At 45.4% G+C, this 27,987-nt stretch overlaps 2 protein-coding genes across 3 annotated transcripts in view; both read left to right on the forward strand.

Moving 5' to 3' along the window:
• The first annotated feature begins 811 nt into the window (after window positions 1–811).
• rpia (ribose 5-phosphate isomerase A (ribose 5-phosphate epimerase)) lies at window positions 812–7,325 on the forward strand. Its single transcript, XM_046412335.1, has 9 exons — window positions 812–1,097; window positions 1,956–2,016; window positions 2,260–2,315; window positions 2,667–2,726; window positions 2,952–3,016; window positions 3,103–3,171; window positions 3,483–3,624; window positions 4,908–5,007; window positions 5,135–7,325. Exons 1-9 carry the CDS (start codon window positions 915–917, stop codon window positions 5,230–5,232), a joined length of 834 nt encoding a protein of 277 aa, XP_046268291.1. The 5' UTR covers window positions 812–914; the 3' UTR covers window positions 5,233–7,325.
• A 1,135-nt stretch (window positions 7,326–8,460) lies between these two features.
• The window catches only part of eif2ak3 (eukaryotic translation initiation factor 2-alpha kinase 3), a 30,382-nt gene continuing 10,855 nt past the window's right edge, over window positions 8,461–27,987 (forward strand). The window contains exons 1-7 of one of the 2 annotated variants that reach the window (XM_046412333.1): window positions 8,461–9,180; window positions 19,613–19,742; window positions 26,142–26,336; window positions 26,501–26,631; window positions 26,824–27,085; window positions 27,431–27,596; window positions 27,703–27,828. In XM_046412333.1, the coding sequence (XP_046268289.1) occupies window positions 8,873–9,180; window positions 19,613–19,742; window positions 26,142–26,336; window positions 26,501–26,631; window positions 26,824–27,085; window positions 27,431–27,596; window positions 27,703–27,828 (1,318 nt within the window). In that variant the 5' untranslated portion in view covers window positions 8,461–8,872. Of the gene's footprint in view, window positions 9,181–19,612; window positions 19,743–22,122; window positions 22,335–26,141; window positions 26,337–26,500; window positions 26,632–26,823; window positions 27,086–27,430; window positions 27,597–27,702; window positions 27,829–27,987 lie in introns of those variants that run through there. The other variant, XM_046412334.1, reaches the window with a different exon arrangement.

Consider the following 27,987-nt stretch of genomic DNA (forward strand, 5'->3'; position numbering starts at 1 on the left):
GATCACACTTTTATTGTTTATTTTAAAGCAGATTTTACTGATAAACTGAAGGATGAAACGTTCCTTTATGAGCCGAGAAACTTCACCTCCCACTTTAACTAAATAAAGTCTTTAAAAACCTTCTTGGATGAGCTGGAAATGCATCATCACGAAGCTTGGTTGGAGTTGGGTGCTTCTCACAGGACGGCTACAAACATATGATAGAATATGATGCATTGCTGCAGATTAAACTTCCACTTATAAAATAAAGGTTAAAATGAGCTTAAACATCTAAAACAGTACTAAAATGCAACATACACATTAATGCAGCAGAATTAATCCTAAAAGATCACACGTGTAAAACACTGAAAGGGAGCATTTTACTACACTAAGTGTATTTTTAATACTTTTTAATTGTCGTGTAACACTTTTTTTTTTACTTCAGTAAAATATCTGAATATTATTTCTCCTCCACTGGACTTAGTCCTTTGAAAAATATTATGGAGTACTCTTGCACTCAATGTCATGAGGTGAAGGTGGAAAGCGCGGAGGAACATTCGTGGTCCCAAGAGGATGTAACGTTTACGTTTAATTAAGCCTGTGGCTTTTCCTCTGGCGCCACCCTCAGGACAGACATGGCATTACCAGCCACACTGAAGGTCCATGGAAATCCTCATCATGTGAGATGATGCGGTGTGGTTGTAATATACATTTCTAATCTAAATTTTTAGACATCGCACAAAAACAATCAACTAAAAGCTATTTTCTAACGCCAGGTAACAATCAGGTGAGCGCTGCAGTCTCTGTGGGGTCGCTGCTGCGCCTGCGCAGATAACTGCAGACACAGGAGAAGAGTTTATCTTGTAAGACAGCACCGCTCCTGTCTTCCCAGTGCGGAGGGGGGCTGCTCTGTCTGTCTCTCTGTGGGCCGGGTCATGAGACTCCAGGGGTGGGTCTCCTTAAGTAACGTCGTAGCTGGGTGTCTCTCCTCAGCATCCCGGAGGCAGGCGGCACTCAGCAGCCTGAAACACGTGTGTCAGTTCGGTCAGTCCGCTGCGAACATGGCAGAGGAGGCGAAGAAGCTGGCCGCTTACGCAGCTGTGGACAACCACGTCCAGGTAAGGTTAATGTGGACCGCTCACATTGTCCATATTAGTGTCTCTGTCAGGAACATGTTAGCGTGTCTTCACAGCCTGCTAGCTTGTTGTTTCCAGCAGCTCACTTAAAACAGTAATTCGTCCTCTTAGCTCCATGCTAGCAGAGTTAGCTTATATATAAACAGAGATAGAAAGTAATGTAGCCTAGCTTGCTAACTTATAGCTGTTACCTAACTTTAACGCTTTGGGAGGGAATTAGCTCAGTGTTATGCATGCTTGTCCCGGGATAGTGGGCTTACTTGGTGCGGCATTAAGGACTAAATATACTGTCCGTGTGTTAGCTGCTAGCTAGCCTGTCAGCGTGGTTTTAACTGCTGGACAAACAGAAATAGACAAGCTAACGAGTTAAAGTTAGAGCCAAGAGCTGACCTGAGCTGAGTTTTAGACTGCTGCTGTAACACATTGCATGATTAATAATGAAGTCCCAGTGTGTCCTTTGCAGGCTGAATTGTGAATATGTGATACAGCAGGATTTTATTTAACTTCTCACATTTAATGTTAGCTCATGAAGGGAAAGAAATCTGAATCCATCTGTTGGTATCAACCAGGAAGAGGAGCACACCTGCAACATATGCTGCCCATGCTTATAGCTTATTGTTTTGTTTGCTGCATGTTCGTGGAGTTTTGTCCTTTAGTACGTAGGAAGTAAAACATGATGAAGACATAAATGTAAGCAGTACTAACCACTGTTCACTGGAGCTCAGTGTCAGCCCACCCACAGGACAGGATATGTTTTGGCTGTGTGTTCGGCTACCTGCAGGGCCTGCTGTGAAATGTCACAAAGTCTCGTCAGTTTGAGTTGTTTTCTGTCTCGCACAGAACAACCAGGTGGTTGGAGTGGGCAGTGGATCCACCATCGTCTATGCTGTGGACAGATTGGGTGAGTGAAACCCCCATCTGAGTCGACATGTCTCATTTGTCTTGTTTGGTGTTTAGTCTTTTGAGGTGTGTCCGTGTCTCAAATCTTTATGTACTAAAGCACACTTGCTTTAGCTGCGAGTTTGTGCAGAACGTGTTTAATGAAACCAGTTACCTTTAGCTCACGTTTTTTTTTGTTTTAAAAGCGAAATGTTTAAATTTGGCTGAAGGTCATTTTCTGTCTTTTTGTATGTTGTTAATGCAGCTGAGAGAGTGCGTCAGGAGAAGCTCAACATCGTGTGTGTGCCCACCTCCTTCCAGGTTGGTTTGAGACCGTTTGTCTTGCCTCTGGACCAACAGTTTATTGCTGCTCACGCAGTATGTGGCAACAGCATCTACTGCAATACTGTGGCTTTGAATGCAGTTCATTACCACACACCCTCTTGTCTTCTTGTCTAAACATATAAATGACACATTATTCTGAATTACTTGGAAGAAAAGATTAATTAATTTCTAACATGCCAGCATTAATAATAGTTTAGAAATGTGCCTTTTCTTAAAAAAATGCACAAAATGAAACCCTGTCGCAACTTTTCCTCGGCTTTTTGTCTCACTTCTGCTGCTTGTGCGCTCGTCACATTTTGTCCCGTCTCTGGGCTTGTCCTCCCACAGGCTCGTCAGCTGATTCTGCAGCACGGCCTCACGCTGTCGGATCTGGACAGGCACCCAGAGGTATGATGAGCTCCTTACAAATTGAACTGAAAGCCTTGGAATTGAGGCAGGGCCGCAATGTGTCGCCTCTCAAACCCTGTCAGCTTGAATTGGTGTGCTGTGAAAACCATACAAGTCAGTGGAGCTGACTGTTACAGTTTCTAAGAAATGCCTGAGAAGGTTTTGGGAGATTTTTGTGTGGTTTTCTGTTTGTGTGATGCGTTGTTTGTCTTTCCTGTCGTGCAGCTGGATGTGGCGATTGATGGAGCAGACGAAGTGGACGCAGATCTGACGCTGATCAAAGGCGGAGGGTGAGTACAGTTCAGTACAGACGGCAGAGCTTAAACGACGTCTCCTCTGATTTCTGTCCGACAGTCGTCCTCTCTTTGTCTCGCAGCGGCTGCCTGACTCAGGAGAAGATCGTCGCCGGCTGCGCTAAACATTTCATCGTCATTGCCGACTACAGGTCTGTGTTGGCCAGTTCGCTTGGAGAAGAGAAGTATAGTTCTCAGACAGAGTGTGACAACAGCCCTCAAAGGAAATAAAACGTTCCTTGGTTTTCATTCAGGATTTGTTGATTTGATATTAGCTGGTTGAGAGGGTGCTGTTTTGTGCTTCGCAGATGGTACAAAAAAAAACTTAATTTGCATCTTTTTCTAATTAGGCTTCATTAGCAAAGCCATGGAAAAGAAAATTGTTGTTAGATTTTATAAGATATAAGGGCTCTGTGGTTGAATCTGTGTGTGTGTTCATTCTTACTCTGTTCTGGCCTCCCAGGAAGGACTCCAAGGCTCTGGGCCAGCAGTGGAAGAAGGGCGTTCCTGTTGAGGTGATCCCCATGGCGTACGTCCCAGTCTCCAGGACCATCGCCCAGCGCTTTGGGGGGGAGGCCAACTTACGCATGGCTGTCAGTAAAGCAGTAAGTGGAGGACAGACTCGTCTCTCACTTCTGTGTGCGACTCTTGTCTTATTTTGTGGTCTTGGTGTCGGCGTTCTGTCTGTCACAGCAGCACCGTCACTGTTTCCTCGCTTGGCTTTGCGTTGCTCGTGGGTAACGTGGGTAATTTATCATTTTTGTCGGCGTGCTGTCCTGTCAGAACCCCTTAGGTTCTCGTTCCAGGAGTGTGTGGTCCTGGGGTCCGTTATTAACGGTGCTGAGATTTAGTTGACGTCAGCATGAAGAGTTAAGAGTCGCCCTTTCAGGAATAATCAGAGCAGCTGAGAGAAACCATTTAGATTATTAAAACATTTAAATAAGCATTGCATCATTTTTGTTATCACTCTGAGTGCTTTTATGCAGAATCTTACTTATGATATATTACTCTTATACATGAATTTTTTTATATGACAAGAATGAAATTAAAGCAATGTGACTTCATTTTCCTGGACTTGTGCACGAGTTCAAAAGCTCACTGCTGAGTTTTTCACGTCAAGTGGAGCCCGATTTTGCTAGACTCCAAGCCAGGACACCTGGATGCAAAAATATCAGTTTGCAAATGTTTTGCATGGAAAGACAAGCAGTGAGCACATTTGTTGCTGAATGTAAACATCTCCTTTGTTTGTTTACAAGAAAACTCCACAGGGCGCCTTAAGGAAAGGCTTGTGACAGCAGTGAGACGGAGGTTACACTGCAGCCAGAGGACACAAATGACATGTACACACACTGCACACGGCTGCACGTGCCTCATTAACAGTCTGCAGAGGACAACTTTAATGATTCTCCTCCTGCTCACTTTTTTAAATGAACAGCATCCAACAAGAGACAGAAGTGTTTGTTATTCTGGCTCTTTTAAACTTTTGTTGTTCCTTTTGGCTGTTGAGCCTGAAAGCAGTTTGTGCATTAATGAGCGGTCGAGCACCAGTTTGTTGACCCGGGAAGCCTCGATGATCACAGAAGTGCTGTTACTTGATCAACGCTTGGCTCCCAGTCACAAATATTCAGTTAATATTTCCAGAGGTCAGTCACGTTTTCAGCCTGGCAGACCTTCACTCAGCAGGATCGTTTTGATGAGTTGATGTTGTTGCCCAGTAAAAATAAAGAAGTTTGTCTGTTTTTACTTGGAAATACTTCAGAAATCCTCAACAAATTAAATACTAACATCTGTTACTTACATGTTTAATTACAGCCTTTTATTTATTATGCTGAGCCACAGTGCACTTTAACGCAAAGATCCTAAAAAGTCGTGTGTGTCTGACTCTCAGGGTCCTGTGGTCACTGACAACAGCAACTTCATCCTGGACTGGAAGTTTGAATCCGCTCAGAGCTGGAAGGAAGTCAACACCGCCATCAAGATGATTCCAGGTGAGGAGTTGACAGAAGACGATGTTGTACCCTGCCAACCAGTCGTCATCACATTCAGCCTCCCAGTAAGAAACGTCAAAGCAGAGTCCAGCAAAGCCCTCAGTGTGTGTCTGTGTGTCCTCCTCAGGCGTGGTGGAGACGGGGCTTTTCGTCGGCATGGCTGAGCGAGCCTACTTCGGTATGGAAGATGGAAGCGTGCAGATTCGGGATCCTCCGGTCAACTGAAGAGTTTGGCGTGATCACATCCTCTCACCTCCTCTCGAAATGACCTCCGCCTCTCCCGCAAGTGCCGCGTTCGTGCTTCACAGCCGCTCGCAGACCGTGTTCGGACACAACTGGACAAAACTGTAGCATCTCAAAACCAGACACAAGTGAGGATCACTTGATTTTTCTCATCCTGCAGGTGGTGCTTCAGATTCTGTGAGTTTTAAAGTGCCTGATGAGAAAAGTCATGTGCGTCTTCTATCCAAACTGTTTTTTGTTTGTTTGTTTTTGTTTTCAGTCTGTATTGGTGCTCGGTTTGGCTGCCTGGTCTAACTGGGAATGTTGGCACTTCCTGTAATTAGCAGGTGTGACTGAATGTCTGCAGCACTGTTGTGGTGAATCACTGCACTGCTGCAGAATGAATGTGCCTTGAGATTATATTTCAAGTCCTATTAAAAGGAGTGATGCTATTAAAGTTACATTTAAAAAGCTCATAACCATACATCAGACTATCATCATCCGCTCGACTGCTGCAAAAAGTCCACTACTGCAAGCAGTCAGAAAGCTGATGTGCCTTCAAGTGTTTTTGGTAAATTAGATCACACAAGTGGGCGTAACATGAACTTTACACTACGACATAAAGGAGTTTTCCAGCAAATAATTTTCTCTAATTAATATGCTAATTTAAACAGCAAAATGCTCCGAAAATTAATGAGATAGCTGAGAGTTTGGAGGAACCCTGCAGTGCAGGTATGAAGCTGTGTTAAGACGTGTGTGTGTGTGTGTGTGTGTGTGTGTGTGTGTGTAGGTGGGGGGGTGGGGGGGGGCGTACAGCACAGAGGTGAGCTGAGATGGTGTAAAATCTTCTTGTATTTTAAACAGACATGTCAGGCAGCAGTCCTCACTGTGGAGAATACAGTGAGGACTGCTGCTCTGTTCACAACACCTGAAGACAAGGTGAAAATGCTGTGGGAGCTCGCACTTCCTGTTGCTCTCACAGCGAGACAGGCGGCTGTGGCTTCACCGTTTCCCTTTGCACCTCAGTAACTGAAGCTCACGGTTCGGGACAGTGTAGTGAGTCCTTGTTCATCATCTCAGCCATTTACCAACAAGCCGACGTCCTCTTCAGCAGTGGATTTGACCTTTTCTTTACTCCTGTGGAACTGTTCTGGACCACTGTTGCACGTGGTCTGCTTTCCTGCTCTGAGAGAGGACAGTGGAAAGGTCGTGAGGGTTAAAGTCCTCGGCCTCTCGCTGTTTGACAGAGCAAAGAAAAAAACGCAGACCTCTGAATGTGTGTACTTTAATGCATGGACCTCCTTCCTCTGTGTTGCTTCTCTTTTGTGCCTGTAAGTTTCTTGCACGACTTATTGATTACACAAGCTGTCTGCTCACAGGAAGTCTTGTGCCATAAACTTCATTTAAACATGGCTGTAGAAAGACGTGTAGAACATTCTGCGGTAATGGGTGGTTATGGTCACAGTTAATGGCGAACTGATGTAGCTCTGATCTGCACCAGCAGCAATACAAGTACAGTTTATGTGCCTTGGCGTGCCAGAGCAATACAGGAACCTTTTTATTCTATTCAGGCGTATCAGAATTAATAACGTAGCTGGTCAGGTGATGCTTTAATGTCCACATCAACCATAGTTTGTCATTTGTCATTTTTCCCCCCTCATACAGTAGTTGGTATCTTTCAGTTTGGAAAGCAGCTTTTCACTCTGTTTATGGCTCACAAGGCCTTACACTTTATTTTTGAATGTTTATGTTTGTGTATGTATGGCTCAGAGAGATTCAGGAAACATATTCAAATCAAACAAATCCGGTTGGCTGACATGTTTGTCTACAAGCCACTTGTATTGGGTACAACAGTCAGGTTTGATTCTAGTCCAGTTCTGCTGTTATGAGTGAGATGGAAAGTGCCGTGTAGACAAAGTGAAAGTCAACTGAAATGAAAATATGTGGTTCGGTTTGGGTCCAGTGGAGGTTCTACACCATGTTGGTTATTTCTTTGTGCCAGCATTTATTGTGTTTCTTTACCAGTTGACTGTGATGACCATTTTTCTGTGAAGGTACTATTTTCTTTGTCAACCAATACAGGACCAAAATGACAACAGTGTGCCTCGTTGTTTGATTTCTGTTGAACCTGTGAAAACGTCATTCTTGTTACTAGTTTACTAGTGCAGAAACCAGTCTGTGTTTCAGTTATTTGGTTATCAGAGATTAATTTGGCAGCAATTCACGAACATTAACTGATTTTTTTTGACTGTTAGACAACAAAAGCTACTGTATATAAATGTCAAATCAGACTCTAGAAAAGTGTAATATTTCTCTCCCAATAATTTATAGACCAGACTTGAGAAAATTGTATAAAACAGAAATAAAAAAAAAAATGCAGTCCTTGTAAACAGCAGTAGAGGTGTTACTATTTAGATATTGCTTTGTAATTACAAAATATTCTTAAGTTTTCGTGTCATGGAAGATGAGGGGGAAAACTTTACAACCAAAGGTGCCTCCTCAAAGAAAACCTTCATGGTGCCGTTCTCTTTGATGACCGCTTGGGGGCGCTGGAAACGCAAGCAGTTTCATTCTGTTGCTATGGGTTCAAGTCAGTGCACGGCAAACCGCAGGTTCATAATGGACTTACATACTGTCATCTGTGCCAGCATGGAGTATAAAATGCATCCTACTCGCACTGAGCAGCTGTTTGTATTACAAATATTTTATGAGGTGGGGTCAAAGTGACTGTCTGGTTGTGCAATATTTCTGAAAACAGCCGAGGAACCTGAAAGCCTCGTGGCACGTGTGCAGTTTTACAGACGTTTCCTTTTTCGAAAGACTAATTTCCTTTACGTTTTCAAAGTCTTTGACAGACATTATGTCATAGCGCCCTGTTTGTTTATGCGGAAAGTGAGAAAGCATAACTCGTGATCAGGAACAGGAAATGTACCTATCACAGCGAAGCCACGTTGATGCTTTCATATCGACTCTCATGACAACCACACATGACTGACAGGTGAAATATCCAATCAGCGCTTACATTTAGTCAGCGGTGGTAGAAATCGTCCAATGGCGTTGCTGCTCATCGACATTGTCTCTCTTTTATTGGACGGACGACGACACATCCCACCAATCATATATCCGCCACCGGAATCGCCATCGGGGACTTTTTTGCGTCACCTTTTGCGTGTCAACAGCCAGTGCGCCTGCGTCGTTTTGACAGACCGTGGTTTGACCAATGAAATGCACTGTTTGGGGGGCTGGGACATTCCGAGCCCGCCTTTTTGAGCGACAGTTATCTGATGCAATCATATTCTGCTTAGTATGAGAGTGCGTATGATTGACAGCAAGCGGAACAATGAGAAGCGGCTACATGATTTTTTAACGAACGCAGGGATTTTACCATCCAATCCTTGTGTAGAAACAAGGCGGGGCTTAGCGTTACCAAGGCAAGTCTGAGTCAAGTATAAAGGGAATAACATGGTATCCCAGTGGCTGTTTATGTTTACTTAAAGAACAGATTTGAAAGGTCGTTTTGCAAGACACAGTGGACTTTTCTTTGTAGTTTCGCTGTTTCTCCCACTTTAAGTTTTTTTATGTTAAGATTTACAAGGCCACTGGCATGTAAATCTCATAGTTCACTAATGTGCCAGTCTTACAAATGGAAAGGGGGCTTCACTTTGGAAACGTGAGCATTTCCCTGGTGCTCCTACTGTTGCTGAAAGTGCTCATCGGATTCGGGACGTCGCAAACTCAGGGCTCCGCCATCGGGAGGGAGCTGCATTCAGCCAGCCGGGGTTCAGGTCCGACCTCGGAGGAAGATGGTGCAAGAGTCATGGAGCGGGGCTTGGAGAACATCGGTGCCCCGGTGATTGCAGCAGATGTTACCGTGGAGGACGACGACAACGGCTCAGCGGGGGAGGCAGAGGACTCATACGGAGAAAGTAACGCAAATGTCCGACCGACGAGGTATATTTTTAAGAAAAAGTATTAAGTATACACTCAGCAGCTTGACACCCATTACTGTGCACCTCAGGCATAAAGACAGGTTTATGTAACGCCTGCAAAATGTGGGCGATCTCAAACAAACAAAAAGAAAGCATCGAAAACTACATGTTTTCAGTTGATCTAGCTAGCCGGAAAGGTCGGGTTCACCGGCTGTAACGTACGGCCCCGTGCTGTGGACGTATGCTGAGAGTTGCCCCGCCTCAGCAGCGCTGAAAACTTGCTGTGGGTGCTGTTGATTTATGGTGCTCCCAAGACTCGCAAACCTTGTTTTAGGGCGTATTAGCTTAGCTAACATCCCCGTGGTGACGAAGAGTTACGCGGTGCCAACAAACTGTCAGAGCACAGGACGTGAACAACATCATGAGCCCGTTTGACTTCCGTTCATCTCGACTCAAGTTTGGGTGGAAGTGGCGTGAAAAGTGCGGGGATGTTGAACCAGGGGCTTGTTAGTTAATACTCGGGGTCATTTTGTGCACTTGACCTGCCCGCCTCTCAGTGCGCTGATACAAGTGAAAGTTTTCGGGAAGTAGACTGTGACATGTCCGGGCTTTAGCCGCTGCCAGTACATCGAGCAGGAAGTTTGTGAGGGACGGGGACGCGTCCTCCTGCGCAGGCCGGCGGTGGTCCTGGGTTTCCTGGGTTTCCTCCGTGAAGCTGGGACGTGTCGTAAACGGGCAGGCTTTGGTTGTTATTTACACTCGTTGGAAGTTGTGTTGATGTGTATTGTAGTCACTGCGTGTACAGATAAAGTTTGCTGCCGTCGGTCCTGTTCAAGTCAAATTGAACCAATTCAGAGCTACAGTTGGTTCAGTTCCTGTGATAAACATCCAGTTTAGATGGGTGGACTTCAACAGCAGTGTGACGGAATGGACAGGACCCTGTCTGCATTGTTTTCAGGGCTTTCTTGTCAGATTTCCCCTCCTCATTCAGTCGCCAGTTTGCACACTTGAGTTAATTTGCTTTCCTGTTGTTATCATACAAAAATCACATTCCTAATCACTTAAGAGCAGAGATACTGTCCTCTCATGATCCACTGCTTATCTCCTCCAGAGTGGCCGCATGTGAGCTGAGAAAAGTTGAAAGAAAGTAGGAGTCTGTTTATTTAATTAGTCACAGTTAATTGGGACTTCAGCGGAAGAAGCAAGTGATAATGCTGTGGTAATGAAAGCTGTGATAAAGTGACTGTGCGGCACAAAGATTTAATGTAAGATCTGATGTTTTGACTTGACATGTGGAGATGCTGCAGGGGGTCTGTTTGTTTTGTAAGCAAAATCCAAGTTGCAAAGTGAGGTAGTTTTGCTAAAGGTACACATCAAGTCCAAGTCAATAAGCTGAAAGTGGTTGTTATGAATGAAAGGCGAGCGTTTGGTGGGTGCTCTGCTCCTGTACCACGGGCACAAATCAAACATAGCAAGGTGCAGGTTTTGATTTTATGACATGTCACTCAGTTGAGAACATTCCCAGAATCCTTCCAGCCAAAAGTTTCGGACTCCACGCCGTCCCCGGGTTTACCGAACCCTGTTAGACCTGCTGCTGCTGCCCGAAGTGAGATGGCGTTCTTGGCGCAGTGGGTAGGGCATTGATTTTGTCTTCCTTGGTAAACAGTAGGTTTTACGCCCACCTTAGATGTTTGGCGCAGTGTGTTCTCCATGATGTTAGTTCTCTCTGCCATGTTATTGTTTTGTTTTTTTTTTCTTACCAAGACTGTTACAGATCCTGTGAGTCGGTTTCTGGAATCAGTCCTATTCCGGTGCATTTTCTTTGTTGAAGCATATAAGCTCCTTCACTAAATTATTCTCTGTGTAGAATTATGAATGTACTGTCTGCTTGTCGAGAGAAAGTTGGATGTATGTCAGTCATAAGATTGAAAACCCTGTTAAAGTCCAGCCTTTTGAAGGCTTTCGATGCCGTTTCTTACCTTAATACTAAAACTTGCTGCTACTCGATCTACTTGGTGGCAAAAATCCAGCGTGTTTTCCTTTTGCCGTCAACATGTTTAGTCTCGAAGCTCACTTTAAAGCTTTCTGACAATGCCCACAGCATCCGATGTTCATACAAACTGAGGTTTGTCACAACAGGGAGCCGCTGAGCACACTGTGCTGCCAGCCCCATGAAGCTCAAGTCGAGAGGCATAGGTGTGTGATTAGTGGCATTAAAAACCGAGGAAGACAGACAAAAAAAGATATTTCAGATGATCTGTTTCTAAGAACATAATCTGTTGGCGCTCAAAGCACCACCAAGGACACAAACTTCCCTTCTGTGGGTGACACGAGGTGAAGGACACGAAGACGAATGAGGCTTCTGTCTGTCATCTGCAGTCCAGGATGGAGAGGAAATTGAAAGTAATTAGCCGAGCAGTTTGCTCTGATAGACGCTGACTATTCCCCTGCCAGGCACCTCAGCTGCTGCAGGAAAACTCCTGAGTGCCGTCCTGCTGCTGGTCACACCCTGCCGCTGCTCGTGTCTGCTCTGCGCTGCTCGCCAACCTGTTTCCATCGCTTTCTGTTGGCCTCTGCGGTGTTTTCCTTTCCTTTCTGTCTTTGTCACAACCTCCTGTCTCCTCTTTTTCTTGTGACTTTTCTCCCATTTTCATCGATAGTCTGCACCCACTTATTGGCTTTGATTCATCTTATATTGATCTCCTTTTGGGTAATATGTGGAGAATACTTTGTCCAGAGTATTAAAAGCTCAAAGTATCTCGTTTTGTCTTTTGTTTTGGCTGTTTGAATTAAAAATATTAATCTTTGAAAGTGATTTTGTACTTGTCTCAGTGTGTAATTACTTAAATGACAGGATCGCACAACATCACAATAACAAATGTGGAGACTGATATGCAGAAGTCAATAAGATAAAGAATTAACAGAATACAAAGTATCCTGTCAGGCAGAACAGGTGAATTATTCATTAAAAAGTCTGTCTGTAAAGCACAACAGATTTAGCTGAAATAAGAAGATAATGAACCTGAGGAAGGTTTTTCTTAAGTGTCATGTCAGGATCGCACCCCGTCTGTCTCTGTATGTCTTTGCTGAAATCTGTCTCTCCTTTTGTTTTTATTCTCTTTGTCTCTCGTGCTCGTATTTACTCTCTCTTTCATCTTACACTTGCTCCTTTGCTAACGCTCTCCCTTACCTTCACACGTACACATTGCTTTTTAATGTCGCCCCTTGAGTATATACCCCCGCTCCATGCTCTGTTTCCATCCATCTGTCTGGAGGATTGTTGTTGAACTTTAGAAATGTCGCAAGAAATGATTTAGGTGTGTTTCCCTTCACACGGGCCAATTAAAACACAAATAAATGTCAGAAAACACATTTTAAACATAGGCGAAGTTGTTCTTAAGTACCTCCTTAGCAGTATGTCTTACTGAAGGCAGTGCTATCAACCAAAAAACGTACCACGCTGTGTGAGATTTTAAACGTCAAAAGTATTTTCCTTTAATATGGGAAACCAGATAAGAAAAGGTCATATTTAACACTTTTGGGGAAGCAGTCGTCCACCATTAATTTACTCTGCCTTTTGGAAACATATGACCACTTGCTCCTCTGACCTTTCAGGGCTTTACCTGCGACTTTCCCAAGTCAAACAGACCAGGTCTCTTGATAACAGGCCTTCCAGGATCTTATCTTACCTTAGCAAGTGCCACGCTGTGAAGATAATAATGTTAACACGCCCTTGGTCCTTTTGGCCGGAGAAACTGTGAATACAGTCACATTTCGTAAAGAGAGAGACCTTGTTTATGACTCAGTGTTCAGACCATTGAACCACTTTATCCCACGTTGGAAGGATCCTGGCAGCTTTAGTGCTTTGTTGACAGTACTGTAACTCTGACAGGGTGGATCTCTTTGTGTTTTAGAGAGAATGGACCTCCAGTAAAGCCATTTTATTTTCTTCCAAATTAGGTTTTGGAGTGGAGCACTTCAAACACAGACTCTTGAAAACATTTCATGCGAACAGCTTGAAAAACAGTCTCCGCTCAGATGTCAACATTTTTAAGTTTCTATCAGTTGTTGTCCCCCCCCCTCGTCCCCCCGTCCCCCGTCCCCTCCTCCGCCCCTGCATCCTGTAATCTATAAATATTCTAGATGTTCGCTTTGAACACCTTCAGTTTGTTAGGAGAGCTGCTGTCGTGTGGGCTGACGGCTGTCACATCACCTTTAACGCTGTCGTCTATAGGTTTCAAACTCTTGAGACTTGGTGTTTACATGTGTGTCGGTGCGTGCACGTGCGCGTGTGTGCGCATATATGTTGGAGGGGCTTTAGCGTGTGATTCATGCATGTGACGGCGCTGCCAGGTTTGATGCCTCTGCCAGCGAGGGCTCCGTCGGGACCTCCACCACCTTAGGGAGCACTTGGAGGTGAGAGGAGAGAGGACAGCAGCTTTGTTTGAACCTGCTACCCCCACCGCCACCCACCCCCACCTTACTCTCCGTACCCCCCCACCACACCCCCCTCAGGGCCCTGTAGCGGCAACAGCTCTTCTGGGCCGCCGTGCTCGCCGGCTGGCTCCCACCAGCCTACTGCTTAGCAACAGCCAATCGGCCAAGCCGGGCGACTTGTCGGCCAATTGCGTCGGAGAGACGGGCTAGTGCTCAGAATTTGAGTTGGCCGCATGGGTCTGGCTATAGTTGGGTAAAGGAGGAGGAGGAGGAGGAGATTTTTTTCTTTTTTTGGAAGGGGAGAGTTCATTTCCTTGTTGTTTTTTGTCCCTCTTACTGTGTTTCAGTAGTCTGCTCACTGTAACCAGGGAGATGTTGTGGGTTTTATTAATAGAAACCGTCCCCAAAATAACAGGTCAAGATGAAGATGATCGAACTCCCTCTGGGAAGTTTTAATTGAGCACTTAAAACTCAGTTGTCGAAACTCAGTCCACGTACAGCCGTTGTTTAACGTTGGAGTGGTCTGGATGTATAACTCCAGCTGCTCAACCTGGTGTCACTTCAAACAAGCTTATATAATCTCTTTTAACCTGTTTCATCCTCTGTGTTTTTTCCTTATATAACCGTGTTTTTATTCGTGTCTGGTGCTCTTTTTTTTTGGTCACATTCAACTATTTCTCACATTAATCCCCTGTGTTATAGTTATTGTAAAGTTATTGTTCAGTGTGCAGAAGTGCAGAAGTGTTGCCATGTGATGACCTCTAGTGACTTTCTGACTGACTTCCAGACTTTCTCTGCACTTGATGAACTGCACTGTCTGTCTCATAGAGGACGAGATGTTTGGGTTGTTTCATAACCATGTGTAGCGACAGAAATAGCAACCAGCCCTTCGTAAATGTGATTGCAAAACAATACTGGCTGTGAATCTGATTATCAGGACGAGTGAATTTATTAGGTCAGTGGCTATTTTGGTAAGTCGGCAAGACCCATCCTGCAGCACTGCAGTATGGGTGGGGCAGAGGCAAAAAGGTGGGAGAGGGAGAGAGGGGAAGGGAGGGAGCGGAGGATGAAAACAAGGAGTTAGCTGATAGTTAGTAGGACCATGCTGTCTTGTTTTCACTCTCAATGGCTCCTCACTGCTTAGCAACAACGAATCAGATCCTGGGATCAGAGCTGCAGCCCAGCCAATCAGCTGGCAGGAGTGTGGCGCCATTGAGTTTGGATTTTACCACGTGTGAGATGATACTGGTTGGAGAGGGGAGCGCACTTATGCAGCGAGAGAGGGTGGCAGTGCTTTTAAATGGTGTGTGTGTGTGTGTTATGCGAGTACTAGAAGTTTTTTTAAACCACACCCTTTGCTCTCTGCTGCGGTGGTCCGCTGCAGTGACCCTGATGGATCAGAGGTCAGTTTTTAAAGCCACTGCAGGGCTGTCACTGTGGGGCTTCAGCTGCTGCGACAAAGACATTCAAAAGTGATCACTTGTTTATTTAACAGCGTCATGGGACAGTTATATAAACCTTCAAGTCACATTAAGCTGCATTTAAGGGCTGGCGTTATGTCATCTGTGATTGTTAATGTCCCTGTAGGCTTAGTGGCACATTACTTCCATGTCAGTCGCCTTTGTGACAACCAACAGGTGGAGTTTCTTTTCTTTTTTTAACCTTTAATCTGGACTTGTGTAAGTGTTAACAGAGTATGTTCATGTTTGATAAAGAAGCAGGCTGAGTTCTGGTTTCATGCTGTGTTGTGCTAACTGCCTGCAGGTCCTTAAGCCTTAAAATATCCTGCAATGATTTATGGGATTACCACAATTGCAAGGCTTAAAAGGCTCTGACAGATATTAAAACTTCAAGGATTCAAGTATTTGTTCCCACTGTAGCAACAATTGCTGGTATTGTCTTTGTTTTTGCATATTTGTAAAAGATTAATTCTGACTCTGAATAAATAATCTCAAGTTAAATGTTTAAAACCTTCCCCTCTTTGGCTCATTTCCACGGCAGCGTCTGTCAGCATGTGCACAGTTTGAAGGAATGTGCCTGCCTCTCTTTCCCCCTCCTGCTGATGCAGCTGCTGGTGCTGGGCGCGGCCGGCTCAGAGCTGCATCCATAACTTTCCCCCACGTGCTTCCCATGCTCTCGTATTTTTGTTCTGCCTCTCGGTGGCTGCACGGCGGGCCGAGTGGCAGCTGCGCGGCAGCAAAACTCCACACTCGAGCGTGCATTCGGGCTGCTCGCTGTTGCATGGTTACAGGCTGTTCTTCCCTGCCATTTGCTCAGCGTCTGCAGAGCAGCCTGGGCATTGGCTAAACGAGTAGAAAAACACTGCATCCATTGGCTGCCGCGATGCGGCAGGCTGCTGCGATTGGTCTGGCTCCACGGCTCCCGCTCCTTGGAGACTCAGCCTGTGTAAACATCCTGGTTGTTCCTTTCAATGGAGTGTGTTTACCAGCAGCTCGGTTTTGCCGGTGTGTGCAGACTGAGGCTGGTGTCTCTGAGGAGCAGAGAGTCTGGTGAGAGTGAGGCTAATTGGCTCCCTGCTCCGCCATACGCTTTGTGATTGAAGAAGCTCTCTGCACTATTATGACACTTTGACAGCGTTACAGGCGAGGACGCTAACAAACCTCAGTCTGCTGGCAGCCTCGCTGTTCTCCCTCTTTCTCCTTCCTCATTCCCCATTTAAACGTCTTCTTCAGTGTCTCCGCCGCCTGCATGTGTCACACCAGCGGCGGCGGCGGCCCCACAGGCTACATGTTATCCCTTTGGTGACGAGCAGAGCTGCAGCGTCCCGGGGCTCAGACGTGGAAAATAAATTGCCCCGTGTTCTAAATGATACAGGAGGGCTGTTTGTTTTGTTTCAGTTGTTTTTATTGTTCAGTTTAGTGCTATTTTTGTACCCTGCTCCTTTTCTCCATTACCACCATGAAACCTAAGTGCCCCCCCAACACACACACACACATACGCACGCACACACACTCATACACACTCACACACACACTCACACACCATCCCTCCTCATCCTTTATCTGGAGTACAAAGAGTCCGCCAAAGCCTTTGATCTCCCCCCCTCAGAATGAGATTCTTCTGTCTCTCGCTCACCCCGTTTCCATCTCTGAAGTTGAACTCGATGCTCTCAGTGACTTCGTCCTCACTTCCACATGCGCAACATGAATTGGAGGGGGCGGGGCCAGCCGGGCGAAGGCCGCCAAAGCTTCCACCCTCTCAGAGAGCCGACTGCTTAGCAACAACCAATCAGCCTAATATTTTTGGCAGATTCTCGCAGCCAATCAAGGGGGTGAGAGCTGGCTTTACAGCTCTGTTTTTATTGGTGGCTGAGTGTGAAAAACAATGTTTTTCTTAGTACTTTACACTTCAGTGCTAGTGGCGAGGCTGATAACGCTAAGAGCAGATTTGGGAAGATAATCTTGGCTTTGATGGGGCTGAAAGACACATGGCTCATTACTGTTAAGTGATCCTATTTGCATTTTTATGCAAACTTCAGCTCTGGTTGAGCTGAAACAACTAGTTGGTCCAGAGCAGCAGTTGTAACTCTGTGAATAGTCAGTGACTACAGAGAAACATAAGAAGAACTTTCCTAACATTGATTTGTGCTGTCTGGAACAACACATTTCTTAGCTGTCCTAAGACTTTAACATCCTTGAACATGCTCCTTCCCCTTCATGACTGAAGACCGTTCGATAGGTGAAATCAATAAGGGATTATAGCAGGTCAATAGCAATTCACCTGCTCAGTCTAAATGATGGATATCGCAGGTGCGGCTGGTAGAAAATAAACTCAGCACAGTTGACAGCTGTCACATTGCACATAAATAAAGATGATGGATGCTGACAAGTCCACGTTTTCCTCATTTTTTTCCAGGCTGAGCTGGGAAAGTGAACAAGTGTAACTCTGTCTATTCCCCCTGCAACTGCTGTCTAGTTGCCCTCGAGGGAGGCAGTTAAAACCCCATATGCCCCAGCGGCCAACAGGGGGAGGCGGGCACAGTCTCAGCTGTGTGGATGTGAGGCAGTGGGTGCTCAGAGACGGCATGTGTGCTCAGCCGACCCTCGCCGGTTAAATAAAGCTAAAAGCCCCGCTGACAGCATCTCCTCTAGACAGATAGAAATCAATAGTCAGGAGGTGGCCCCTGCCAGAGCTCAGGACAGGACTGACAGGCAATGCGGCAGGCCAAGGGTGGGGCGGATGTCCTGATTAATTCAAGTCAGTTAGACTGTTTTTAGCCTGGAGTTACTAGACGGAAGAGAGAAGGAATGTTGACGAATCTTGCTGTGTTGGCACGTATAGAGGAATAAAACTCGTGGAGAATTGGTACTTTACTGCTGATGGAACCTTTGCCGGGTGTACTTTTTGGTAGAGCTACAGAATAAATTGGGGGAAAAAACAAAAATCTAAAAATCCATCATCACAGTAATTTAAAAACATTTCTCAGAGGTAAAGCGCGCTGGTGCTGTGAGAAATCCTTAGTCCATACATCATCCAAAAGAAAACTCTTCCCCCCCTGCAGATTATTTTTAGTTACTCACTGTGTGTCTGCCACCGATGCCTCTGAATGAAAAATGCCTGCTATATTTTGCAATAATTGTATTCACGGTGCTTATTTTTTCCTTTTAGTAAACTGAAAACCAATTTTTGAGCAATCAAAGTAACTTTTGCCAAACATCTGTCACAATATCCAGCAGGCTTAAGATGGGGTTTCATCTGCTCACAAAAATCAGTGAAAGTGAAATTCTCGCAGCCTCTGAAGGGTTTGGTTGTTTGGTTGGTGTTTCTCTGAGCTGTCATCGTGGGCAGTCAAGCCAGTATTTTTGAACACTAATTTTGTGCCAATGTTGGAGGGACCAGAAGACAGCCGAGACTAATCAGAAATGTCACTGAACAAATCCGTCCGCTCGGAATAAAAGACGGTCTTTGTCAACACATAAAACGTTTATTCGAGGTTTCACATGTAAATGAGGGTGATTTCATGGCAGTAATAACAGTTTTAAGCCTGAGAAAAGTAAGCATGTCAAATCCCCCTGTGTGCTCTCAACAGTCACCGTTACCATCTGTGCTCGTCCCGTACCTGAGGTGCAGCAGGCGCTCATGTCTTCACTGAACTGCAGGCAAAAACAACGAAGTCCACTCTGACAAAATGAGGCAGTAAGAAAAGAAATCATACAGAGGAAATGGATGTCGTCCATCTGCCAGATTTGAATTTTGATTTGATTGATATTTTGATTTTGATTTGATATGAACTCAACTCCCCGCTGGTTTAAGTTTTTTGCTCTGTGGGATCAGTTTCAGACTCTGATAGAAGTGACGTTCAAAAAGGCTGAAAAACAACGTGTTGTGCTCTGAGTATAGCTCATCACTCCAGTTCATTGATCCGTTTAAGTTCACTCAGTTTCAGCTCTTGGGGCACAGTTTACAGTCCACTTCTCTTCTTCCAGCATTGTTTCTTTACACAAGCATGTTTTCACTTTGGAAAGGTTTTGATTCACTAACAGTTCAGAATTTATGGTGTCATGTTCCCATATTGCATCTTTTATGGAAATGAGTCGCCCTGTGTGGGATGTCTGAAGGGGTCTTAATAATCCCAAGGTCTGGTCCTGCCTTTAATCAACATGCCACCCGAACTACCTGACAAGATGAGGTTTGTCATGGCCCAGGTGTGCTGCTGGCTGCAGTTGAAGGTCACCCTGATTGCTAAACAAAGGGTGAGGAGTAGAGAGAGAAAATCAACATCTGCACCACCACTGAGCAATTCTTCACCCCTGAGTGTCCTGTCTTTCATGGCATTAAACTCAAACCCCCACTGCGAAGATGGCGGTAAAGGACAACGCTGCTCTAGTAGTTCCTCGATGAAGAAATGTCTTTCAGAGACACACGTGCAAGGTGTTTTTGTCAACGTTGGTGCCCAGAGCTGAAAAGCGTGCAGCCTTGCCAGTTTGTAAAGCTGCAGTAAGCGTATACAAATCGTTATTGGAGCGAGTGTTGAAGTGTTTGTGTTCTGTCCGCAGGTCTCTTGTGATCATCAGCACCCTGGATGGGAGGATCTCAGCTCTGGATCCTCACAACCAGGGCAGGAAGCAGTGGGACCTCGATGTCGGCTCAGGGTGCCTGGTGTCCTCCAGCCTCAGCAAACCTGAGGTAGACCAAAACCTGAGTTTCCTCATGTATTTTATGTCCATTCAAATGGGGAATAATTACAAAACCTAATATTTGCCAGGCACAAATATGGAAGAATGTCAACAGGTAATGTGTTGCTAGTCCGTTTACAGCCAGCCACAGCCACTTAAACAGGTTAAACAGACTTTGCTCAGCTGATTAAGTTAAACTAGTAGATGAAACAGTCAATTTCCACAGGCTTGACATGTCAGCGTGAGGTTAAGGATGCAGGCTCGTCGGAGTCTTTGCCTTGAAACAAACGCTGTCCCTCCTGGCTTTATTTCTGTAGACAGTGAGGCGAGTAATTGAACTCGGTGCACTTTGAACAGTCAACCAAGGGTTGCTGTTGCTTACATTCATTTCATGAACACACATACACAAATACATACCAGACACACTGCACACCCCCACATAAATCCGAGAGTAGCTGTTTCGCCTGGAGGATTAGCCTCTTTGTTGACTGTGGTGGTTTACACATACAAGCACAGCAAGACCCTCGTCTGTACATGTATACAGAGGCTTAAACCGCCCACACCGACATGCTGAAAGTGAAGTGTAGCCCAGAGCGAGACCAGAGCGCTTCTCTCCGAGAAACATACCAGAGACGTGCTCACGGTTTGCTTTGATGTGGACTCGCTCGGCGTCTGTGAGAGTTTCGCCTCAGGAAAAAAGCCTCTGATACTAACAAGGGTCTGGGTGGCTGAGATCAGCTTAATGTTAGTCTTCTGACGCTGGTGTGTTTGAGGGTAATGAACTCTCCGGCTCTGTCACATAAATACATTTCTTCATTAGTCTCGTGTAAGAATGCAAAAGCGAGAATCTCTCACTGTTCAGTTCCCCTTCAGAGGGCCACGATGCGACTTGGGAACAATTGTGGATGCATCTTGGTGCATCAAAATGCAGCCCTCAGTGTAGAATAGGTGCTCAGCGCACCTGTTTTGCAGCATAGGGTTAGTATGCACTGCTCCCATAGCAAACAATTCAAAAAAATATGCTGTCCTTTGGTGGACCTGAACCACAGAGTGCACATCTTTAAAGAGAGATTTGGGATGCATTTAAGAACTGGTTTTCATCAGGTTTAAGATGTTTTGACAGGTGGGGGTTTTCTAAAATGGGTTGTCATACATGCTCATCTACAGAAGTACATTGATGAATGGGAATCAGTCAGATCAGTCAGTTCCCAGAAATGGGAACAAAAGATAAAAACACAGCTTGGAACAAAAGCTGAAAATACGCTGTTTCAGCTGATCTTCAACAATCCAAACCTCAGGGTTACGCACCACAGGAGAATCTCATTCAAGGCTTTGAAACCTCCCACATTAGTGGATGAAGTGGTTCTCAAGTGTGTGCCATTCAGCTGGAGAAGTTCGGTGAAAGCTACAATTAGAAGGAGGGGAGTAATCAGTGAAATCAGCTGCTGTGGTTTGGGATTTAAAAAAAAGCCCTTTTAACTTGTGCTTCCTTATATCACATGGATCAGAACTGCTGTGTTTAAGGTTTATAAGACCAGAATTCATGAACCTTATTTTCTCTGGGGTCCTCAGAGGTTACGATGTGGAGAACCCCTGAAGGTTCCTCGAAGCGCTCAAAGTTTATGCAGCAGAAACTGCATGAGTGCAGTATAGCTTCTCTGCTGGATGTCTGAGAATGTAAATTCGACCTTGAATTTTAAGCACAAGACATCGCACTCGTCACACAGGAGCTTAAGTTTGGGTGATTTTTATGATTTCACTTGATTCTGTGTGGTCTGATGAAAGCCTTCAATTTGCTCAGGAATCGCTTTAACCAAAAAACTAGGCTATTTTACTTTGTTTCTCTACTTCTTAGAGACTCAGAGTCTATCGAACCACCACCACAAATCTGAATGTTGTTTTACTCAATTCCGCAGCATGTAAAGTGTCCACATGTTTTGAGTTGAAAGCGAAGTAGTCAGAGTAAATGGAGTGGAACGCAGTAACAAAGTATTCCTTCGGCTGCTTTGCAGTTTGTCTGAGGACATCGTGTTGTTTTCCTTGCCTCTGCGTCTGTGTGCAGCATGTGAGACTTCGCAGGAAGTGTCAAGAAATTCATAGACAGACACACATGTAACATCCTCCTGTGTGCTCGTGTTTGTGTGTCTGTGACTGTGTGTGTGTTTTCACCTGTTTGCTTTCATTTGGTTGACAGAGCGGAATGAGGAGAGATGCCTGTCAGCTCTGAACCCAGTGACTCTCTGTGATGTCATTTGTTATGATGCTCTGTGTGTGTGTGTGTGTATGTGTGTGTGTGTGTATGTGCGTGTGTGTCAGTGTGTGTGTGTGTCCCCTAATGCTCATGTACTTTATGTAAGCCTTGCTCTGTCTGCCCTCAGTAACCTGGGATGCCTTTCTGGTGTGTGTGTGTGTGTGTTGGTGTGTGTGGTGGTGGTGGTGGTGGTGGGGGCTGCCACTGGCTACCGCCCCCCCACCCAAACGCCTCCTGAGCTCTTAGCAACGGTTTCATTGGTGCTTGTCGGGTCCCTGAGACACCAGTCTGCTCGGTGATTAGAAGCTGGGGGGGTCTGCTGCCATGCCATTGGTTGGCCTCGACACGCCGGTGAGGAAACAGCCAGTCACCTGCCGTGTATACAAGTCTTCTTCTTTATTTTTTATTTTTTTTACTTTTTTTGTAGAATGAGGGACAGCAGAGCCACAAACAGCATTGTCTGCAGAAAAGGAAGCCATCACTTCAGAAAGCAAGGAGTCGCTGAGGGGTGTTAGAGGGGGTTGAAGGAAGTGTGTGTGTGTGTGTGTGTCGGGGGGGGGGGTTACATGCATGGAGTCAGTGCCAACACGGAGTGAGTCATTCGGCGGGGGGGCGGGGTTAAAGGGATGAAGATGACGGGAGGGAGGGAGATCAGGAAGGTGAGGTAATGCCACGGAGCAGAGATGATGTCATCACAGAATAGACAATGCACACACACACACACACACACACTTGCGTATCTTTGCCGGTGTGAATGAATGAACGACGAGAGAATTTGATTGATCACAACACGATGGTCGCCTCGCTGTGACTAATGTGACAAGCAATAATTCTTCCAGCGTGGCGAAGGAAATGAAAAAGGCCAGACCGGGCAATATTTCTGGCAGAAAGTCGATCTTTCTTCCGGCCGCTCTGATTTTGTTGTGGCTGTTATTTTATCGTTATTTTGTGTGCGTGTTTGTTTTTTTCCTGCTCAAACCAGCGTTACTCGGTCTCACGCTGTCTGCCGACTTTAAGTGGAGCAGCAGCCTTGTGGGCCAACAGTGGCACATTAGCGGCGGGTGAGGCCTGACTCTGTTTGACAGGATCGCTGGAGCGTCTGCAGCAACACGCACACAAACACCCGCGCACACACCAAGGCGAGTGTGTGACCCAAACCTCCCACCACACTCCCTCTGAACCCCCCCATTCCCATCCCCCACATTTCCCAAGGGTGGAATACAGTGAGATTATTAATAATATCAAATTAACATCAAGTGGTCCAGCTCATTGGAAAGAGAATTTGGAATTGATATTTTAAAAACAACACTAATAACAATGAACTAATGTTTGTGATCACCGTCAGTGCGGTGCACATATTAATGCTGGTTCAGTGCACAAACAAATCTGTTGAAGCCCAACCTGACGTTGCACAGCGTGGACGTGCACTGGATGCACCCTGCAGCCAGCGGAGGCGGATCTTGAAACGAGTGAATGGCCGTAGTATGGAGTGATGGTGGGGAGAAGATAGTGGAGGCAAGACTTGAATGAGTCTGAGTTATAGCTCTTCAAACATTTATAGGCGCAGCAAATGAGGCACAAGGCGAAGGAAAAAGTGTGCTGAGAAGTCATTTTTTTTAATCAATTAGAATATACGTTTATAGTGAGTTTTTCATTTTATTGTTCTCTAGGAGATAAAAAAGCAAAATCCAAGCCTTTTTCAAATGACCCTTTCACAAAACAAAAAACAGAACAACAAAGACCGTTTTGAACAAACAGATGAGACAAAGACATAAAAAGGGTGTGGGGGGTGGGACGCTCACGGTTTCATGCGCAGTTCATCAAAGGATATCTTAAATTTGCTTTGAAGGGGGGATTTCATATAATCAGGAAAGGGTTGCCGTATATCGCTGTTACCTTAAAAAAAATAAATGTTTTTGTTTCTCAAATGCTACGCAGCTAAAAATAGTCATTAACCTCATTCCTGCTGACAGAGTAGCATCATGGTATGGATCGTTTGGAAATTTACCCAACAGGGGACGTGCATTAAGGTCTTGTACAAAAGTACTGTGGTCTCAGATAATGTTGTGCTGGTCTGCCAAAAGTCGTAAAACCTGTGTCACTGAGGAGGACTGTTGAAGATTTTCCTCATCTAAGATTTCCCGTTTGGTGAATACATTTCAGAAGGTTATCCGCCACTCTGGCTGGTGAAAACATTCATGTTTCGGTTTTGGAGTCATTTGTGGGCGCAACACTTCAGGCTGCAGTTTGTGTTGGCTTTTGACACAGGAACAGGGACTTCGTGGTGCATTCAAATGCTCCTTGTAAGCTCAGAAATCTGTACTTGAATGGTGGCAAAGATTCTTTTAAAATAGGAAAAAAATAAATCAACGTCCTTTATGACTTCCGTATCAAGAGCCGGCTGTGTGATTCTGGACCTGTCAAAATATGTCACAGTGAATCATCCCTCGTGCCACAAAAACCTCTACAGACTCGTTCTGTCCAAGCTGTGCTGAGATGTAACGGTTGTCAAGGCCCCCTTTATGGTTAATGGTTAATAATTCACTGCTGAAAGTGATAACTTAACACCTGTTCAAACTGCAGTGAAGATTGTCAAATTAATGAACGTCCTGGTGACATAAACACCAGCGTGTTATTATCTGATGAGAGGAAATGACTTTTTTCATCAGGGCAGGAGTGACCTGGTGTGATTTCTTTGTTCATGACATTATATATGCAATGCACCATGTTAAAGGCAACATCTCATTCACCTTTTGACAACTTCTGCTGGGTTTCATATTCACTTCTTGCTGATCCAGAATTTTATGGGGCAGCATGGCGTATTAGCGAGTGCAGATGTCAGAGGACTGGGATCCTGGCACATGGGGGAGATGAGAAAGACCAGAGGCTGGGAGGAGACGTCCAGGCTAACTGGTGTTAGAACACCAGGCCAGATCAGAGGCTTGGATTAAGGCATCGGGAGCAGGATGACTCATCCACAGCTCTGAGAAGATCCCCTCTGCTCTAAACCTCTTTGTACCCCCCACCTCACCCCCAGCCATACCAGCATGGTGTGATGTGATGGTCAGATTGTTAAGCCCTCCTCCTTTCACTTGCTAAATTTATCCTCATCTTCTTCATCTCCAAATCACCCCCACCCCCCTCTCTTTAAAAAGATGACATCACCTCTGCTCCTGGCTCGGCTCTCCACTACATCATTCTGCCACACGCTTCTCTGTCCTGGCATTTTTTAAGTTCACCACAAAGCAGCTGCACTTTGATTTGATTTAGAGTTTCTAGGTTCACCACCAGCGTGTGTCCATGCCTTTTGGAAGCATCTGTTAATGAGATAAGTCACTTATGTCACTGAACAGTTTGCTGAAATATGTGAGTCACTGTGGGGATAACTTCTGACCGACGGTCATTAGTAATGACAAATAATAATAGTGACAATAGGCATAGGGATACTAATGGTAACCATGTGCTTGAGCGAAAAGCAAAGTCCTCACGCCTCCTGCTGAGCTAAAGCTGCAGAGGTTAAATCAGGATTAGGCTCAGATTTTTTGCAATGATGTCATGCTAGCTGCCCCCCCCTACAGTCAGCGCCTAATAGCACCTGCGCACATTATCCATGGTTACACACTTTTATAAAGATCCAGGTTAATTACTTAGGCTCTTAGTTGTGTAATGGTCCCAAGCCTGTGGATTGAGTCCAAGTGTGCGGGGGCTAAAGCTGCTGCTGTGTGGGTGGATGTGTGTCGGCCAGCGTTGTCTGTGTGGGCAAGTGTTTTTGTGTTTGAACGATTGTCTGTCTGAGCTCAAAAGGACTTTTCTAACTGTAAAAGATACTCCAGGAGGTTTTGGTGTGTGTGTGTTAAAAGCTATTGCACCAGACAAAAGTAATACAGTTCAGAATCATTTCGTTTGCTTTTTTTGACACTGGAGCAGATTGTTGTGGTGATAAAATGTAGGTTCTTCACTACCTCGCACTGTGGATTCACCCAAAAGCTACTGACCTACAAACTGCTAGATCCAGTTGGAGCCAATCCGTGCAGGGCCCTCTGACAACGTGATGAAAAAACTTTAAGAATCTTAGACAAGAGAAATGACTTAAGTTGTGCTTTTTCAGCTTCAGAAATGAACACAAACACTTAAAAACTGACTTGTTGTTCTCTGCAGGTGTTTGGCAATAAGATGGTCATCCCTTCACTGGATGGTGCCTTGTTTCAGTGGAACCGGGACAGGGAGAGTATGGAGGCAGTGCCTTTCAGTGTGGAGTCCCTGCTGGAGTCATCCTACCGAATCGGAGAGGACACTGTCCTGGTCGGGGGAAAATCCCTTACTACCTATGGCCTGGGGGCCTACAGTGGCAAGGTGAGCGAGCTCACTTCAGTTCGGCTTGTATTATGTTTTCATAGAATGAGATGGCATTTTTTTCCTCCTGTTGACTTCTTTCAACAGGACACCAGCTTGTTCGTTTTGCGTTGACACGGTGGAATCAATCTCTTTGTAATTTCCCCTTGTTTTGTGCATCTCAGCTGCGGTACATCTGCTCTGCGGTGGGCTGCAGTCGCTGGGGAGATGACGAGCTGGAGAGCGAAGACGTGCTCCTGCTGCAGAGGACTCAGAAGACTGTGCGAGCCATCAGGCCCCGATCTGGGATGGAGAAGTGAGTTTTATTTAATCAATCGATCAGTCTGTCCTTGTCACTCAACGTGAGTCATGAAACAGCTGCCGTATAACGTGCGGTATTTCAGAAAGTGTCACAGGCACTCAATTGACTTTCTGTCAGTGGTTTTAAATGAAGTCAACATCAGGATGTCATCTACCGTCTGTATTAAATAAATATAAAACCCACCAGGTGGAACTTCAGTGTCGGGAACTTTGAGCTGAAGCTCCTTCCTGAGAAGCAGTCTGGAATGAACTTCCTGGAGGGAGAAGTTTCGAATGGCGACCCCTGGAGGGAGAGACACAGGGTCATCGCTGATGAGGAGAGCGAGCAGACGGAGAACGACCAAAACCAGAAACAGCATCTGGACCTCGTCATCAAAGTATCTGTTCCTGATTGGAAGGTCATGGCCTTCAGCACTGAGCCTGATGGACAGCTGGTGTGGGAACGTCAGGTGAAGCTTCCAAAAAGCCCATTTTGAGCGTTAATTTAGTGAAAATAAACAACGAACACAACTAAATATGCATGTGAACATGTGAAACATATTACTGTCATTGTCGTAAAAAAAGAAATAAATAAAAAAGCTTTACGATGGCATTGTTCACCACCTGATGTAGAAGAGCACACACAGAGGCACAGGTGGTATCTCACAGCGAAGCAAATTAAATGAGGACCTCCAAACGGTGGCTTATGAAGCCGCCCAAGATGTGACATCTCTGACGGATCAATTTAAAGTTTGTCACAAATGAACTCTGCAGATTGGCATCAACTCCTTCTGTGTCACCTGTGTTCTACGCAGTTCTGCACACCCATCGCTTCAGCGTGGCTCGTGGGCGGCGGTAAAGTCACCCCAATCGCCCTGTTTGACGACAACGCCTACAGCGATCAGTCGGAAACCGATGAGGAGGATGATGATGACAGTCCCAAGAAGGCCAGAGGAGCTGCAGAGTCCAGTGTTTACCTCGGTAAGTTCATACATGCGATTCCTGCACAGTTCCAATATTTGCAGTTTCCTCTGAGGTACCTGTGAATCTAATGCATGTTTAACTCCTGCTCCCTTGGCTTCATCAGGGATGTTCCAGGGACAGCTCTACCTCCAGTCCTCTGTGAGGATCACTGAAAAGTTCCCTTCCAAAGCAATTGCATTAGAAAAGGACATAATTCCGCTACCCACTGTCAAATGGAAACCTCTCATCCGTAAGTCCACATCTTCTTAGTTGTTAGGTCTGATCAGTCAGGCAAGTCTGTGAGGGCAACCAAAGTGACCGAAGACTGACTTCATTGTCATTGGTCTAAGCTCACAGTGATGCTGCATGTTGTTTTAAAGAAACATTTGAATTAATTACCATCCTTTTG

Source organism: Scatophagus argus, chromosome 15 (assembly GCF_020382885.2).
Source record: "Scatophagus argus isolate fScaArg1 chromosome 15, fScaArg1.pri, whole genome shotgun sequence".
In the NCBI taxonomy this organism is placed as follows: domain Eukaryota; kingdom Metazoa; phylum Chordata; class Actinopteri; family Scatophagidae; genus Scatophagus; species Scatophagus argus.